At 35.1% G+C, this 16,855-nt stretch overlaps 1 protein-coding gene across 1 annotated transcript; it reads right to left on the reverse strand.

Annotated features, from left to right (window-relative positions):
- Window positions 1-10,217: 10,217 nt before the first annotated feature.
- Window positions 10,218-11,954, reverse strand: LOC129218888 (uncharacterized). Its single transcript, XM_054853209.1, has one exon. It carries the CDS (start codon window positions 11,952-11,954, stop codon window positions 10,218-10,220), a length of 1,737 nt encoding a protein of 578 aa, XP_054709184.1.
- Window positions 11,955-16,855: the final 4,901 nt, after the last annotated feature.

Below are 16,855 nucleotides of genomic sequence, written 5' to 3' on the forward strand. Positions count from 1 at the left end.
ATCACTATGTAGGGCAGTTTGCAGAACAAGAAACACGCAGATTTTGCTTTTTATAGCACACAATTCTAACCGTACTTATAATTTTGTCCATATCACACGGATGTCTGAACTCAAATTTCCTTCTACGAATAAAAAATTCCTTTGTATTTCCAATAAAAGTTACAAAAAAAAGTTTCATTTACTATTAGTTACTAGTCACAAAATTTGCATAACTTTCCGACTAAATACAGTGAATATTTGGTGTTTTTTCTTTTTGTCCTTATAATTTTGACCACCATTGTAGACGTTTTAGGCCTCTGGTTCTGACGCTCTCCAAGCCTCCATCTAATTTTAGTACACAGAGAAAAAAGATTCTCAACTATTGCAAAGAGAACATTACAAAACACGTAGAAGAAGTAATATACAGGCTTTCGCCAAACACAACACAAAGGGAAAAGCATCGTAAAAGAGTAGAAAACTCTTTTGAGAAAGAATATGGGAAATCTACAGATAAATGAAAATAAGATTAAAACCAATCTTTAAAAGGGTTGATTCTTCTTGTTCCTTGCTCTAAAGCATAAAAGCAAAGACGTACAAAAAATGTGTAATGTGGGAACAAAGAGATTGACTATCAGTACTAAACATTGTACAAGATAAATTAAAAAATGAGAGTAACTGTTGTTGAAAGCTAAATTATAGCCATGAAGTGGTTTACATCTACTGTGATTTGTTCTGAACTAACTTTTGCTCCAGGCGCTGCGCTAGTTTTAAATGCAGCATTTTATTAAGAAGAGAAAAAATAATTAAGATCTAAATTCTAAACATCCATATCCAAATTTCATTTCCTGGCACCATTCGCACATTGTATTATTTCACGCGGGCAGTCACATGAAAACAAGCAAAGTTTGATGCGCTCCGAAAGAAAACTGTTTCTTTATAATTTAGGTAAAATCGTTTAGTAAACAATACTGCTGTGCTAAGCATAAAAGTCGTATCTACACTAGGGTGGTTCAAAATACATGTTGAAAAAAAAAAGTTTCTCCTACATAACGGGACACTGCTCATTTTTTAGACTTGTGGATAGCAATATACTGACAGAATTTTAGCTTCCTATTTCAACTGAAAGAGGATGCTCAACCCCTTCCCCCAAATATGGGGAAGGGGGTTAAAAAATAAATTATTTACAAAAAAAGCTGGGGAAATTAAATGTTTCTAAATTTGTGACATTTTCTATGCTACGGTCTATGCAAAATTAAGGGGTTATTGAGCACCCTCTTAAAATTTGAGTAAGAAGCTAAAACTTTTACAGCCTAATACTGTTAGTAAATCTAAAAAAGTAGGGGGTGTCCTGGACTCTAGCTGAAAAAAAATGTTTTTTTGAACCACCCCAATATACACTTTTTGTCAAAATTGAGATTTTGTACCGATCAGGTTCTTTATAACATGTTTTACCTATATACAATGTTTAATTGTCATTCGTAAATAGGAAATGTTTTTCCAAAATTCTTTTAAAAAAATGGAATCTAAGTCAAATATATGGAGGCATAAAACTTTAAATAGCAGTTTCACATTTTGAGATTAGTTGCGATTAGGTACGACTTTTGCATTTAGCACGGCAGAATCCTTTTTATCGGCCAATAGAATGCGCAATTGCTTGCGATAATTGGAAATTTGCTTTTTTAATGTACATCTGTAGGAAATTGCGACACATATCACAACAGTTTAAATTCTTTGTCTGTCTTTACTAACCATGACAGATACACCCACAATGGCATGGCTGGACGGTTGATATGAGGCTCGTCGAACTCGCAGCACTTAAAAGTTATTTTCTTGTTCACTTTCGACCTCATGAACTTGAAAACGTATTCAGCATTAGATGATCTGCATTACATCGTATCCGTTACCGTAAACGCGAGTTACATTGGCCCACATTTTGGAACTCTTCTCATCCTTTCTCAATAATTTTGTAACTATTCATATTTCCTCGGTGTGGAAACCTTTTTTACACATTTAAAGTACACTTAATTTTATTTTTGAATACTGATCACTTTGTTTGAAAGTATTATTACCCTTTTTAAATGTTTTTTATTTGGGCCAATGTTACCTCTACGTTTGGGTTACTTTAGCAAAAAGTGGTTTTCCCTATTTAAAACCATTGTAGAACTAACGAGAACCATAGGAAAAACTATTTATTTGAAAGCAAAATATATTTTATAAGAAGTTTGATTCACACACATTTGTTTTGAGGAAAATTATTATTATTATTTTTTTTTAATTGTGTTTGCATACCTAGATCTCGTGTCAGAAATTACCGACGGAGAACAGTCATCTTTTCCTTAGTTTTGGAGTTTGAATAATTTCATTAAGATAACATCTATCGCAAAACAAAGGATCCTTAATTTTTGGTCACTTCCAAAACTGTTTGGTGCGTTCGATACTCTCAAAAGATTAGCTATTTCTTCTCTTATCCAGGGATAGCATGAACATCTATCCCTGGAAACCTAAGCTCATTCCTTTCTACAGTAAAGTGTGTCCCAAAAGTTTAGAGACAACAAGTTTTTCACGTTTTACAAGTTAAAAAGAGAAGTAACGAATTCAAAGCAATTTAGAATCATAAAAAATATCAGTAGAATATTAATACTTGCTAAAAAAAAAATACACAATCACTGACTTTGTGATAAAAATTTAAACTAAAATTTTACTGTCCCAAAAGTTTATAAACAAATCATTATTTACCTTTAATGTTCAAAATTTTATTTTTTCTAATAACTTCAAAAACTCGATCAGGCATACTTCAAACAAGAGATTGAAGAACTTCCGGCTTTAACAAAAACCAACTGCGCTCAATTTGCAGTCTAAGATCTTGAACTGTTGCAAACTGCCTCCCATCACGGGACGCAGGAGCGTCCCGGCCTCCAAGAAAACCAAATGCCTACCGCCAAGGAAACCAAACGTCAGCAGCCAACAAAAGCAAATCCGCCGCCAAGAAAGACGAAAGAAAATAAGCGCGACTAAGTACAATTTACACGACAGAACAAGCTGGGGTTTTCTGGGTTTTTCACCTCTCTGTGTCTCAGCCCCATGAAAACCCCTGGAGTTGATTTTTGGTATACTCAATCTTTAGTGGCCCCCTGACGACGTAAACCAAAGTACGATCCCCTGGACCATCGCGAGGAGGAGGAATTTAAGTTAGAAAATCGCTGTTCAAAAAAGTTTTCGCTTTCTTTGACAGGGCTACAGCCTAGACAAAAAAAGGAATCAAGTTGAAATTTCGCACATACATTCCTTGTGTCCTACTGATGTGCCTTTTGTGCCATTTGACTCCCCTTTCCCCCCCCCCTCGTTTTTACCCCCCAAATTGTACCTTCCCGGGGTTCTGACACCCCCCGGGGGGATATGGTAATGATTTTTTTGTATACATATTCTTGGGGGGGGGGGGGGACGGGCATTGAGTACATATACAAAAATTCAGCCCGCAGGGACACAATGGGCCGGAGTAATGAAAGTTTGAAAATCACTTATTTCCCCTAAATTTTTATGTACTTACTCTCAGCTCACAGGGATTGTTAATCTCTAACTGCAATTGCAAGGTTAGAACAGATCTAACAGTTATTCAAAAGTTGTCTTAGGAAAGGAAATTCAATCAAGACTAAAACAGATCCAACAGTGGCAACTAGACGTTAAATCGCGGATATCACAAATTTGCCACAGCGATTGCGCATGCGCGCGGACTTGCTCATTGGGCTTTCTGTTTTAAGATTACGTGTTGTTTGGGTTGAAAGTAGGGTTAAACCATTGGAATATTTTGCGTGACATATTATATGAAACTATACGCATATGAATATGATACATCTAACTTTATAATTGAAAACGGAAAATAGCCCTTTTATTATTGGTTTGCTTATTTTCTAAATTAATGCATTTTTCACAAACACAACACATTATGAATTGAAAATATATGAAATACGTGTGTGGATATCCGTGTTTTGCAGTAATTTGTTAACAGACAAAAGTTTTGCAATTAATTTAAGCAAGACTTTTAATGAGCTAAGTCCGTGTGCATCATGCGCAATCGCTGTGGCAAATTTGGGATATCGGCCATTTGACGTCGAGTACAGTGGTATCGATCTTCTGACACATTCAAATTTAAAATATTTAATGGCTAATTTTTTTTTTTTTTTTTTTTGCTTTTTAATAACATGCGTTATTTTGTCTTTTTAATGAACTTTTAAACAAAACTAGGCATTAAACAAGACTAAGACTTCCATCAAAAGAAAGATAAATCTCCAAACAATTAAAATTATCCTATAAAACGTAAAATAATCCACTATTTAAGAAAAAAACTCATTAAATAAAATGTGAAAAGCTAGATTAAAATAGCCCGCAAGCTGTAAAACATTAAAAAAAAAAAAAAAAACTTCATGAAAATGTTGAATAATCCATCGAATAAAGAAACTAATAGAATTTATTGCGAAGTTGTAAAATATTCGAAAAACGATTAATTTAAAATATAGTATTTTATTATCTAAGAAGTTTTCGTTGCAACAGAGAGGATACAAGAATTGCAATAAAGTTTAAACGGTCCAATTCTCGCAAGACGAACATAGAATCTAAATGGTCAGAAAATAACTTGACGTAAAATTAGACTTGCCATTATTGTTCCTTAAAAACACAAAACAGCGTAGTTTCAACTGAACATTTTCTGACTTGAAGTTCTCAATTCTAAAAATACAGACAAAGTAATAATATTAATGCAAAAAGATGTGATATCTCATCAAAAACAACCCTGTTGTAAATATTTCTCCGCCAAGAATCCTTTAACTTTTCCGCGCAAAAAAGGGCCTTCATCCCGAACTCAGAAACCCTCAGCCTTAAAAAGTTATGATAGCTAGTTTGCCAGACAAGTATCTGCCAAACTATCATCCTCCCTGTTCTCCTCTTTCATCAGACCTACTTCCGTTAGAACCTCCTCCCACCTTCAACTCCTCAGAAATATGGATAGATCCTTTAAATTGTTTATCCTGTTTGGCATGAAGCTTCTTGCTCACCAAGCACATTTTTGGCACATTTTTGCTTACCAAATGATAGTTGCTAATTAGGATCCGACTTCGTAGTGCTTCACAGTAGCTGTACGAAATTAAGAAGACTATTAATTATAGTAATAAAAGCCGTCCTTTCTATAAAGCACTAATTTTTCTATTTGACATAAAAATTTAATTTTTAGAAGAATGGGGGGAGGAGTCAATCCCTCGGGATTGGCTTCTTACAGTCCCAAAATCCCGCGGAACTGAATTCGGCGCGGGATTGGAAACCCTAGAACGACTACCATTTTGCTATGATCTTAGGGCAAACTATTTCTTTCCTCCCTCCAAAATTGAAGATTGGTGATGGGGTACGAGATGGAATGAATCATAACTTTCCTTATCAGATATTGAATTAATCAAGTACCCTTTTTGAAGTTAGGATCGAAAAACTTGGTTGGGAAAAAAACATATGGGGTTAAAAAAATCTTCAATTTAATTCCCAGGTGAGATGTGATACTAGTATAGTGTTAATCGTACGTTTGGGTGGGTGAGAGGGGGGATGTAGTTAGTATTGATTTAAAAAGAATATTTACCAACTTTTAATAAGTTGACTATTCATTTTGTTTTATTTTATTTGTTACATTTTGAAAACAGTTTTGAAAAAAATAAAATAAAATAAAAATGGCAGTGCGGGGGTGGGGGAGCAGGCTACCAATCTACAGGTTCATTCCAGCTCATTTCAAGCATAGCCATGTTTACTTGCAACTAACTAGAACATCACCAGTAAGGAAAACACCATATTTAACTTACTAGTAGAATCTGAAAAATATCATTATTTCTTAAGTCAAATTTTATTCAAAAATTCATAAAAATATGATCCCATTGAGATTCTAACTTGAAATTTTGCACAGACAAAGATGAATACACAAAAATTTTTGAGATGTTTTTAAAAAAATCAGTATACGTTTTCTGAGAAATTTAAATTTTAAATTTAATTTCAAAAAAATTAAACTTCTTATGATATTAGTCATGTTGTAAATCATAATTAACAGCAACCAACGTACTTTAAAAGGCGTTTTACGAAATCTTTCTACCTATATTTGGTGCTGAGTTATCGTTCATTTTATGTTCAAGCATCCATGAAAAAAAAAGAGGGTTTTTCTAAAATTGAAAGTCTCATAAATAAAAAAAAAATAAATAAAGGAGATAAAAATCTGAAAATTTGGACTTTTTATCACCTCGAAGGATGCAAGCGATGAGCCAAATTTCAAAGAAGTTCAAAAAGGTGAGGGAAAAAATTTCTCAAATTTTGGATCACACACACACTTGACCCATATGACGTTCTCACAAGGAGGAATTGTTCAGACTTGAACATGTTTTTAAAAAGTTTAACTTGAAATGTTTCATGAAATAACATAACGAGATCAGAATTGAAAATTATAGTTAAATTTCCTTTTTAAAAATCCTAACAGCTAGCATGATCATCTGGGAAAAGTTCTACCTTTATAACATACTAATTAACTATCTTAAAAAAAGTGATGGAGAAGAACGAGCATATAAAAAAAAAATAATTTCACTTACACACGAGATAAGTCCCTATACTCTAACCTAGCCCCCCCAGTGCATAAATACTGGATTCATACAGAGATCGCAGACTGCGGTCTGGTCGCAATACTAAGGTCACCAAGTAAGCTCGGACTCGCAGTAAGAATAAAATCCGATAAAAGAAAATAGGAATTGCAGAAGATAAAATACAGTTCTTAGAAATTTAACATTGGACCTCCAAATCGTAAGAAGAACAAACTTAGTTCTCGTCGAATAAAAATGAATCGCTTACTTTTTAGAACTTTTCAATAGCTTATCACAGGTGCAGTACCTTTGCATTGTTTAATTTGCGTGCAATTTCATCAGAACTAAGTGTACAGAAACAATAGACTTTTTATCAACTGCAAAAATATTTCAACTTCCTCATTTTTTCAATCTTTTTATAACTCTTTATGATAAAAAATAGATTGACTGTCCAAAATCGTGAGCCATCACACTGTAAAAAAATTCCGAAATGTTACTGGTTATTTTCGTGGAACATTTCGGGATTCCATAGGTTTTCACCCATTTCCCCGTAAAATCAAGTATCTTCGCAAAATGTTTCCTGAATTGCTAAACCATGCACGAATGCTGACTTCTCACTGGTGTGAAAGACATTTTTAGCTACCAGTTTAAAGATTGACTGAGTGTGTTTATTAAGTGCATCGGCTTTAATCTGATAACGGCCCGTCCAGAGTGACTAAACTCCCAATGGGAGGAAATATGTCACTGGATAGCTGCAGCTTTGCGAGGCAAGAATATAATTGGTTCTTGCCTGCATTTTTCGTGTAGCTTTGGCCGTGGTTGCTCTAATGCTTCCGTAGCTTTCTTAATAAATTATTAAGGTTCTAATCAAATACACATTAAATCTATTTAGTTTTTTTAGAAGATTCACCACTGGTTTTAACAGGGGAGATTTCCCAATACTTCAGAAAAGTTACTGACTTTTATCGGAAAACGTTTCTGGTTTTTGTAAGATATGTTACTTGATGAAATTGGGCACATCAGCTGCCTATTATTTTCCAGGAACGTTTCTGAATCGTTTTTACAGTGCAATTTTGTTTTGTTGGAAAACATTATTCTAAGTGTTCCAGGAGCCATACAGAGCTCAGACAAACTTCAACTGATGTCTTTTTCATGTGATTTCTAATGGATCTGGGGTTAAATTGATGTGGTATTTCCTCCGTATAAAAAATAAAAAACATTTTATTTTTCAATTTCCTGGTACAAGAATTAAAATTCAAACGGTTTGAAACATTTGAAACCTTTCTCTGACCATGTCTAAACACCAAAGTACTTCTTCACCAAATGTGATGAGGATTTAACGTGTATTGTGAATTTGTGCAAAGAATCCACAAACACACTTACGCACACTTTTGTTTATTTATAGATAACTTTCTTTCTCTGTCTCTTTTTCTCTCTCATATATACGAGGGTCGATCCAGAAAAAAGGTTCCCATCAATTTTACAAATAGAGAAAAAATTTTATTCTCATAGAAATTTACATCGTTGGAAAGATGATACTTTACTCTATTTTTCTACATAATCACCATCTTTTTCTACACATTTTTGTAGACGGTGCTCCAATTTCTGTATCCCAATATCATAGAACTCTGCCACCAAACCGTTGAGAAAACGTTTAACCTCTTCTTTCACTTCATCGTCGCTACGGAAGCGTTGCCCATTCAAGTGTTCTTTTAGCTTGAGGAACAAGTGATAGTCAGGGTGCCATTTCGAAAAGCTTGTTCCGAGGTATGAATAAAATGTTTTGACTGTTTTTGATAGCTTATGTTATGTGCATTTCAGATCCGATTGATGCCACTTTACCAGAGTTGAGCATTTTGAGTAATTCAAGATGGCGCCCAAAACATTGCAAATTTTGTTATGAAGCAACATTAACTTTTAATGTATTATTATGCGGTCGAACCCGCTATAGTGGACCGTCTGCGTACCCAAGGTTGTCCAAAAAAATGATTGTAAATGGGCGAATATTCTTCGACCCCCCCTCCCCCCGCCGAACACTTTTTTTACATTTTTACTGAGTTAGATGAACATTTAAAGGTCTTCTTTTTAAACCCCGAAAATCACGTCAACAAGCTGTTTAGGGGTAATCGTGTGATAGAAAAGTACCGAACGTTATCATAATTTAATTTTTAAACATAGTTGAGCAAATAATCTTAAATGTATGTGTATCTTACGAAAGCAAATCTAATGTTTGAGCAATTAAAAATTATTTTTTAATAAAAAAAATAATAATAATATTTTAGAAACTAAATTACAATGCATCAAAAATTTAGTTTACGACCTCTTCTCATATTTTAGTGCCCGGGGGCATCGCCCATCTCTTCCGACGGCCGTGTGTGCACCCTGACGGCCGTAAGTCCACTAAAAAACAGATGGTTTACCATAACCAAATCAGTATTTCCTTGCACAGTTTCCGACTGACTGCTGCCATCGTCAATATTTGATAATTCTAACCTTATCCTCAATGGAAAATGTTTTGCGTTTTACAGAATTCAAAATTTATACACATATTGTCTGAAATCGATTCTAAGATAATGAAAAGAGTTACTGTAAAAACGGGGAAATTCATAGACTGTTTTACTTTCCGATTTTCAAGGGTTGATTTGAGCGACAAAAGGGTTCTGATGAATTGCCTTTACACAAAGAAGAAAGTAACAGAAGAAGAGAAAACTGGAATTGTGTGTACATCCTCAAGGATTGGTAAGCATTATATCTGGAAAAATTGTAGCAGCTAAATCAGTTAAAGTGGACAAAGCTTATGAAATGGCTATAATAGCAGTACATAATTTTCAAGAAAGTCTCCGAAGTAGATTTCATGTCAGTCAAAAAAATATTTGTTGTACCCATGGATGAGGATAAAGAGAGTGGCAAAATTTTAACCCTGTTACAGATGGAAGCTTCTCTTTTATATTCCAAAATCATTGCTCTCCAAGCAAACATAGATATAAAATTACTGATGTTTTAAAATACGAACTTTCTTCTGTGCCTGCATCTATGTTTAAAGACGATGGAAACATGAGAGAGGTTGTTGGTATGTCTACTTTAATGAACATAATGAGTGTGTCGCAATCTAAAAGAAGAAGTAAGTCACAGGCACCAATAATCGTTGATGGTTGTGCTTTACTGTGGGTTGTTCATTGGCCTGTATGAGGGTCTGTGTATGTTTTAATGAAAAATTTCCTTGAAAAAATCACTGTCATGTTGAAAGATGCTCATGTCCACCTGGTATTTGACAGATACTATGACTACAGCATCAAAAGTGCAACAAGAACCAGTTATGGGAAGAAAGTATCAAGGAAATTTGTGCTAACTGAAACGCTGTCCAATTAAGACAACAAGCGCCAATTGATATAGGGTAAACCTACCCAATTTCGTGATACTAAGGATTCAAACAGTATAATCGATAATTTTTTCTGAATTTATTGACTTGATATTTTTTCCATAGACATAGTAAACTTTATTCTTAATTATTAAACCATCAAACAGAATTAATACATGATAATATAATGTAATTTAATTATTTTCCAAAAAAGTATCACATATACCTAAATTCGTGATAGTCTACCTTATTCCGTGAGTCAGTTTACCTAACTTCGTGGTAATGACTTAATCACTGTCACTGTCATTTTCTTCATTACGTGCACATACACTACACATGAACACTGTTGGTGGATTTTTTGAGTCAACTGCCTGGCAACTTTCATGATACCAATTTAAACAAAAACAACATTGGATCCATGGGCTCTTGTTATGTCCTTTGTAGTAACTTTCATTACAGTTGGGGCAGAACCATTCATCTTCAGCTTCACCTTTGCTCTTATTGGTGTTCTTTTTGGCTTTAACCAAACTGCTGGTACTGGCATTGACACAGGATTTGGTAGTGTCACTAGTACTGGAACTGGTACTGGCGGTGGAAGTATTACCACATGATTTCTCCCCTGGAAGATGAACTGCAGCTGATGGATCACGCCTCTTCCTTGCAGGTTTTGGAGCACGTGCTGTAAAATCAGGTAGTTTTAACACATCATCGATGCCTTCCTTTGTAGCAGGTGCATTGCTGACTGACAGGGAATTTTCATCCATACACCTGTTATCCACGTTTGTTGTCAGGGTTTCATCAGGAATTTTCATCTTGTTTAGTGGGAAAACACCAGCCTTGCAGAATGCAGAAATGATATTTTCTCTGCTGAATGCTTCCAGAAAAGCGGGACTGAACATCCCATGGAAATCGAATCTTCCTGGTCTTCTCAGCGGATTCCCTTCTTGAAACTGCCTCAGGTGTTTCTGCCAAGCCAATTTCAAAGGCCGGTATACTGCTACATCCAAAGGCTGTAGCAAATGACTTGTGTGGCTTGGAAATGTTACAATTATGATATCATTCTCTGAAGCCATTGCAATGACTTCAGGAGTTATGTGACTCGCATGTGAATCCATTAATAGCACCACAGGCCTTGCTGAGGAAATCCCCTGGACAAATTTTTGAAACCACATCAGAAATAACTCTGAGTTTATCCAGCCACTCTGAGACACTGCAACTGTTACATTTGAAAGCGCCCCAATTTTCAAACCATCAATCATTCTAGCGCCTTTGAAGATCAGTAGAGTAGGTCCAAATTCACCTGCGGCATTGATGCAAGGTAAAACGGTGTGAGTTTCAGCCTTGTCAGCAATTACTCGATTATAGACGAACCTCTTGCCTATTCTTGTAACAACTCGTCCAGACTTCACAACGTAGCACAGCCCCGTTTCGTCGCAGTTCCAAATTTGTTGAGGTTTGATGCCTTCTGGAAACTTTCCATAAACCTCAGAGAGTTTGTCGTAGAAATCATTGAGTAACACCCTATTAGAATTGTTTGCCCGATATTGGGACAAATTTTCGGGTGTTCTTAGGCCTAAATTGTATCTGCGACGAAACTCACGCCACCACTTCCAACTGGCACATTTTTTCTTGTCGCTGAATGGAAACGGTTTGTTGTTTGAAGCACACTCCTTCTCAGCAAGGGAGTATGCTATGTGCCTGATTCGACTGACCGTCAAACCAAACCCAAGCTCCTGCATATTAATGACAAATTTCACTAACGAAGTTTCAGTTGCTGGGCCTAGAGCAAACGGTCTCCCCACTTTTCTCACATCCACACTGTCACTGTCACCTTCACAGCGTGTTATGTAGTCTTTCAAGGTGCTCCATGGGATGAAAAAATTTTTTGCAGACTTGTACACTGACCAATTTTCATCCACTACCTTCCTCACTGCGAGTTGAAGTGTTTCCTTTGAGTATTTCTTCCGTTTGTTCCCACCTTTCTCTTTTTTCCCACCGGCTAGCTTGCTGTAAATAGGCGCCATCTGTCTGAATGTAGCAAAATTTCATAAGAAATAACTGTGTTTTTGTAAGCCTCCGTTACGATTATTACACACAAAAACAAGAAACTAATATAAATACCACATTCATTATAGTATTAATTTAAATATTAGTGTAAGAAATATTAATTTTCTTAAGAGATTACATATAAAAACTTACATTAATTATTGCAAGGAGTCACACCACGTGCACACTGTTCTCTTCTAACTGACAAAATGGCTACACAATAAACCAGTTGCCGGAGACCTCCAAAGCTTTGCCTGGGTTTGGACAACATCCTGCCATCTATAAGGAACATGTCAAATTAAGTGTACACAACCTACCTAACTCCGTGGTAAAATAAATGTTTCGTATCACAGAGTAAGGTATGTCACGAAATAAGGTAGGTTCACCTTACAGCTTTTATGTAACTTCATTTCTACAAATGTTTGTAATTTCCCATTTGAGAACCGTTTGGTTGTTACTGGACGAAATACTACGCCATTTCAAGTACATAAGGGCAACCTCAGTCAGAGAACCGATTTTAAAACAAAACACGAAGAAGCAGACTGCTATAATGATCCAGCAGCTAGCATCTGAAACTAAAATGAAAGAAAATCAAACTGTTCATCTTATATGTGACGACACTGATGTATTCGTGTTACTGTTATACTTCTACCATCGACTAGGTATGAAAAATGAAGTCTGTATGGCATTGTTAAAACCAGGAAGGGCATTAGTAGACATCAAAGAAACAGTTTCAAAATACAAGGATATAATTTCAAGTTTGCCGGCTATTCATGCCCTGCCTGACTGTGATTATGTTGCTCCATTCTATGGGATGGGAGAGAAAATAGTTCTAAAGTGTCTTCAGGCTGGTAAACAGTTATGAAAATTGGGCCATAAAGAGAGTTGTATGACAGAGGTAATTAAAGAATGCACAGCATTTATTTCTTCTTGTTATGGTGTTGAAGGTGCTACTGATATGACAGAAGTAAAAATTTCTCTTTGGGCAAAAAAAAAAAAAAAAAAAGGTCAAGCACAGCTACGAGCTCCTTCATTTGCTTCATTACCATCCACTAGGGACTGCTTTGCCGAAAATGTAAAACGGGCTCACTTTCAAACTATTTTGTGGCTATCTGCAAACAGTCCATTATTTCTTCACCCAGATCCAACATTATTTCGTTGGCAAAAAGATGAAACCAACAAAGAGTTTTTTCCCACTGCCATTCCGCAAAATACAGTCGGACCTCCATATATCGAAGTAGCAAATTGCCGGAAGAAAATTCGATATATAGAAATTTCGATATATAGAAACGATCTTATTCTATGATAAAAATCTCCTAAATCATTAAAATTAAAGCTAATTTTCGTGCATGAAACCCAGTTTCTAATTTATACGAGCATCGGGTTAAACGAAAGTTAATAACTGAAAAATTAACAGAAATTACATTTTTGTGCCTTCGTACATCTTCATTCTTCGGCAGTTCAACTTGATTCGCAACATGAGGGGATTTTCGCTTTGACAGTGTAATCCAGAGAAAGGTAAAAGAGCAACCTACTTAACTTGAATGATTTTTACTGAAGCTAAAAAGACTAGGAATGATAATCAACAGACAAAAAGGATAACGTGAAACTGATTTTACAGTGTTACTGGTTACCACTAAGATTTGAAATAAACCTGAGGGAATCTAAGAACTCCAGAATGGAACAACGACCTATCTACACACCCCTCAAATCCAGATTTCTTATGAGTTTCTTAGCAACCTTTAGTAAACATAATTTTCTCCCCTAACCTTTATTTTTCATGAGACAAACAGTCTAAAGTGGAAAAAAAAAATCTACGAATGTCGCAAAAAAATTTCGATATATAGAGATTTTTTCGATGTATAGAAACAATTTCTCTATGTAATTAACATTGAAATTTGCTGGAATTTCGATATATAGAAAATTTCGATATGTGGAAGTTCGATATATGGAGGCTCGACTGTACTTCAATTGCTTCAGACTACATTATAGTATGCCGATCTGAACAATCCTGCATAACTATGAGATGTAGCTGTAGGACAAATAATATTTCCTGCAGTATATTGTGTCAATGCTTACATGAAGGGGAAAGGTGCTGCAATCCAAATACCAATATAGCTCGCATTGTGAATAAAAGTGACTCTGAAGAAGAATTTTAGTTTGATTTGTACTTTACAACTATGTAACCTTGAGCTTAGGTAACAATATCATATATATCTTTTTCACATCAACTTCAGTACTATCTTTTAAACTGCAACTTTAAAAACTAATCCTTAATGTTAACATTTGAAACATAGTTTCTTGATTTCTTATTCAAAGCATTACAATATATTTTTGTCAACTTGATTCAATAAAGCTTTAAGTAAACACGCTTACATACATTTTTGACCAAAAATGACGTTGTATTCTGATTCTTCGACCTAAAAAACATATAAAAAGATATATCATATGATAAAATCGCTCCAAAACTAAATTTTCACCTTTTTGAGCGCCATATTGGATGCCATCTTGAATTACTCAAATTGCTCAAATCTGGCAGAGTGGCATCAACCGGATTTAGTATCTGCACAACATAAGTATTCAAAAACAGTGAAAAAATTTTATTCATACCTCAAAACAAGGTTACCCTATTTTTGGGCATTTGGCGCCCAGACTATGATACTCACTAGGCACAAGGACCTGTAAGGTGGGTGGGGCATGACAGTCCACCCTAAGTCTGTCAAAAGTTCCTGAGTTTCATGCGTTGTCGTGAAGCAGCGTTACAGCGGCTGTCAGTCGTCCTCGCCGGCGGTTCTGGATAGGTCGCCTCAGTTTTCTTAGTATTACACAATAATTGTTTGTGTTGATTGTTGGGGAAGTTCAGAAATATAATAATTTCACAAATTACTGGATACAAAAAAAACTGCAATAATAAAACAAATCTAAAGACAGCGATTCAAAATTTAACTGCCACCTTAACTGAAAACCAATATCCGGAGCATCTTACGGAAAATTTCATTTGCAAGCTTATGGAAGAGAAGCGGCAGGTCATTTTGTTTGTTCCACAGATTTGCTTGTTACATGTTTTTTCTCTTTCTATTGAGTTCAATTGTGATTTTTTCTCTTGTTTTTTTTTCTCTTGCAGTTCAAATTAGTTATGAAAGTGTTCTAATTTAATTTCTGTAACGCTTGTATTTTGGATTGTAAATGTTCAAATTAATTACTTTTTGTCATGCTTATATATTTTGAACTTTCGGTAACCCCTTGCTTGATTTGTGGGATATCGGGGTACTAGTGCTGCTTTTTTAGGCAATTTCGTCGAGCATTCACGAAGCATCTCATGGTTTTTCCCTACCCTTGGGGAGTAACCACATGATGAGGCCCGAGGGTATTTTCGGAATTTTTCAAATTTTCGTTTTTTCTTGTTCAATTTTATCTTGCTAATAAATTTATCGTCTACCAGTATCAAAGAGCACCCTATGGCGTCTATTGAACTGAGTTGTGATGTTCAATTTAATTGAATTGACCAGGTTACAAAAAGATGTTTATGATAATGTGTGTGTGTGTGTTTTGTGGGGAAGGGGGATTTCTGGTCAATATATTCAACTAGAATCCAATCTCTGACTGAATGCACTACAATAGAACAAGATTTTAGACGAGGTTGCTATTTTAAATAGATTTTCTTTCTTACTTTCCTTCTTTTATTCAGTTCTTTAAAGCAAAATTTGACTTAGGATTTGACTTTCGCTTTTATTTATTTATTTATTTATTTATTTATTTATTATTATTATTATCATTATTTTGCATCTTCAGATTTCACACAAGTTACCTCTGTAGATAAATACCTTGAAATCAGAAGACCTGAGTCTTGACATGTTAAAAATTTACCCGCTATAAATCCTCCTTTTTCTCTTCGTTTTTTAAGTTTACCATAGTATTCTGAGTTGAAAGCTTTAGGGAAAAACCATAGTTATGACTAAATGGTTCTATTCTTTATATGACCTAAACCAGAATTTTTTTCAGGCTAAAAATTGCTTGCAATGGCATTACAGTGATCTTTAAACAATGCTACTTATCTTAAAGCGCTCTGAATCATTTATCAGTGGCATCGAATTAGTAACACTGATAAAATAACCTAACCAATTTTCGCTTTGAAAACATACCTAAATCGAAACTGAACAATGTTACCCTTATAGAAATTAATAATATTCAGCAGTAGTTTCTCCAATGAATCTTTGAAATTTTTTGTATGTCTTAATATGTATCATTAACATCATGAAAGTAGTTCATTAGCTATCATTTCAAAAGTCACCATGAACGCAAATTTTGTATGTTTTTTTTTTGTAGTAATACTGTCATGAGAGGAATTTCTTCTTTAGGGGCCATACTTAGTCTGAAATCTTTTTATTTTCTTAACAAATGTGAAAAATCATTCGCTAACTACCTCCGCATCTTTAACCCTTCCAGGTCGTCTCTTGAGAAGGCATCAATCATCTCCAGAAATTATGCTTTGCAAATGACACAAAAGAACTTCCCAAGAATAAAAAAGAACATTATAAATATTCGTGAAACGCTCGAGAAAAGAGCTTCTTAATGAGCAAGAGTGTGAGGCAATTGTCGGTGGGTCGAAATCCTGTGGGATGATACAGCGACAGCAGAAATAGGAAGAGCTATGCTTGAAGAAAAGGTGACTGATGCTTGGTGGGAGGGACTTTAATGAATTAATGGAACCTAGATTTTCGTAATGATAGATTGCTGTGATAGAATTGAGAACAGAGACAGGAAGGGATGCAAGAAGTGATAAGATAGAATCATGAGAATAGAGCTTCTGCCTGACAACATGGTTGAAGAGGAACCACGAGATATACCCATTAGAGACACTTTCTTCCGTCTCTTATTC

This window comes from Uloborus diversus, chromosome 3 (genome assembly GCF_026930045.1).
Source record: "Uloborus diversus isolate 005 chromosome 3, Udiv.v.3.1, whole genome shotgun sequence".
Classification (NCBI taxonomy): Eukaryota; Metazoa; Arthropoda; class Arachnida; order Araneae; family Uloboridae; genus Uloborus; species Uloborus diversus.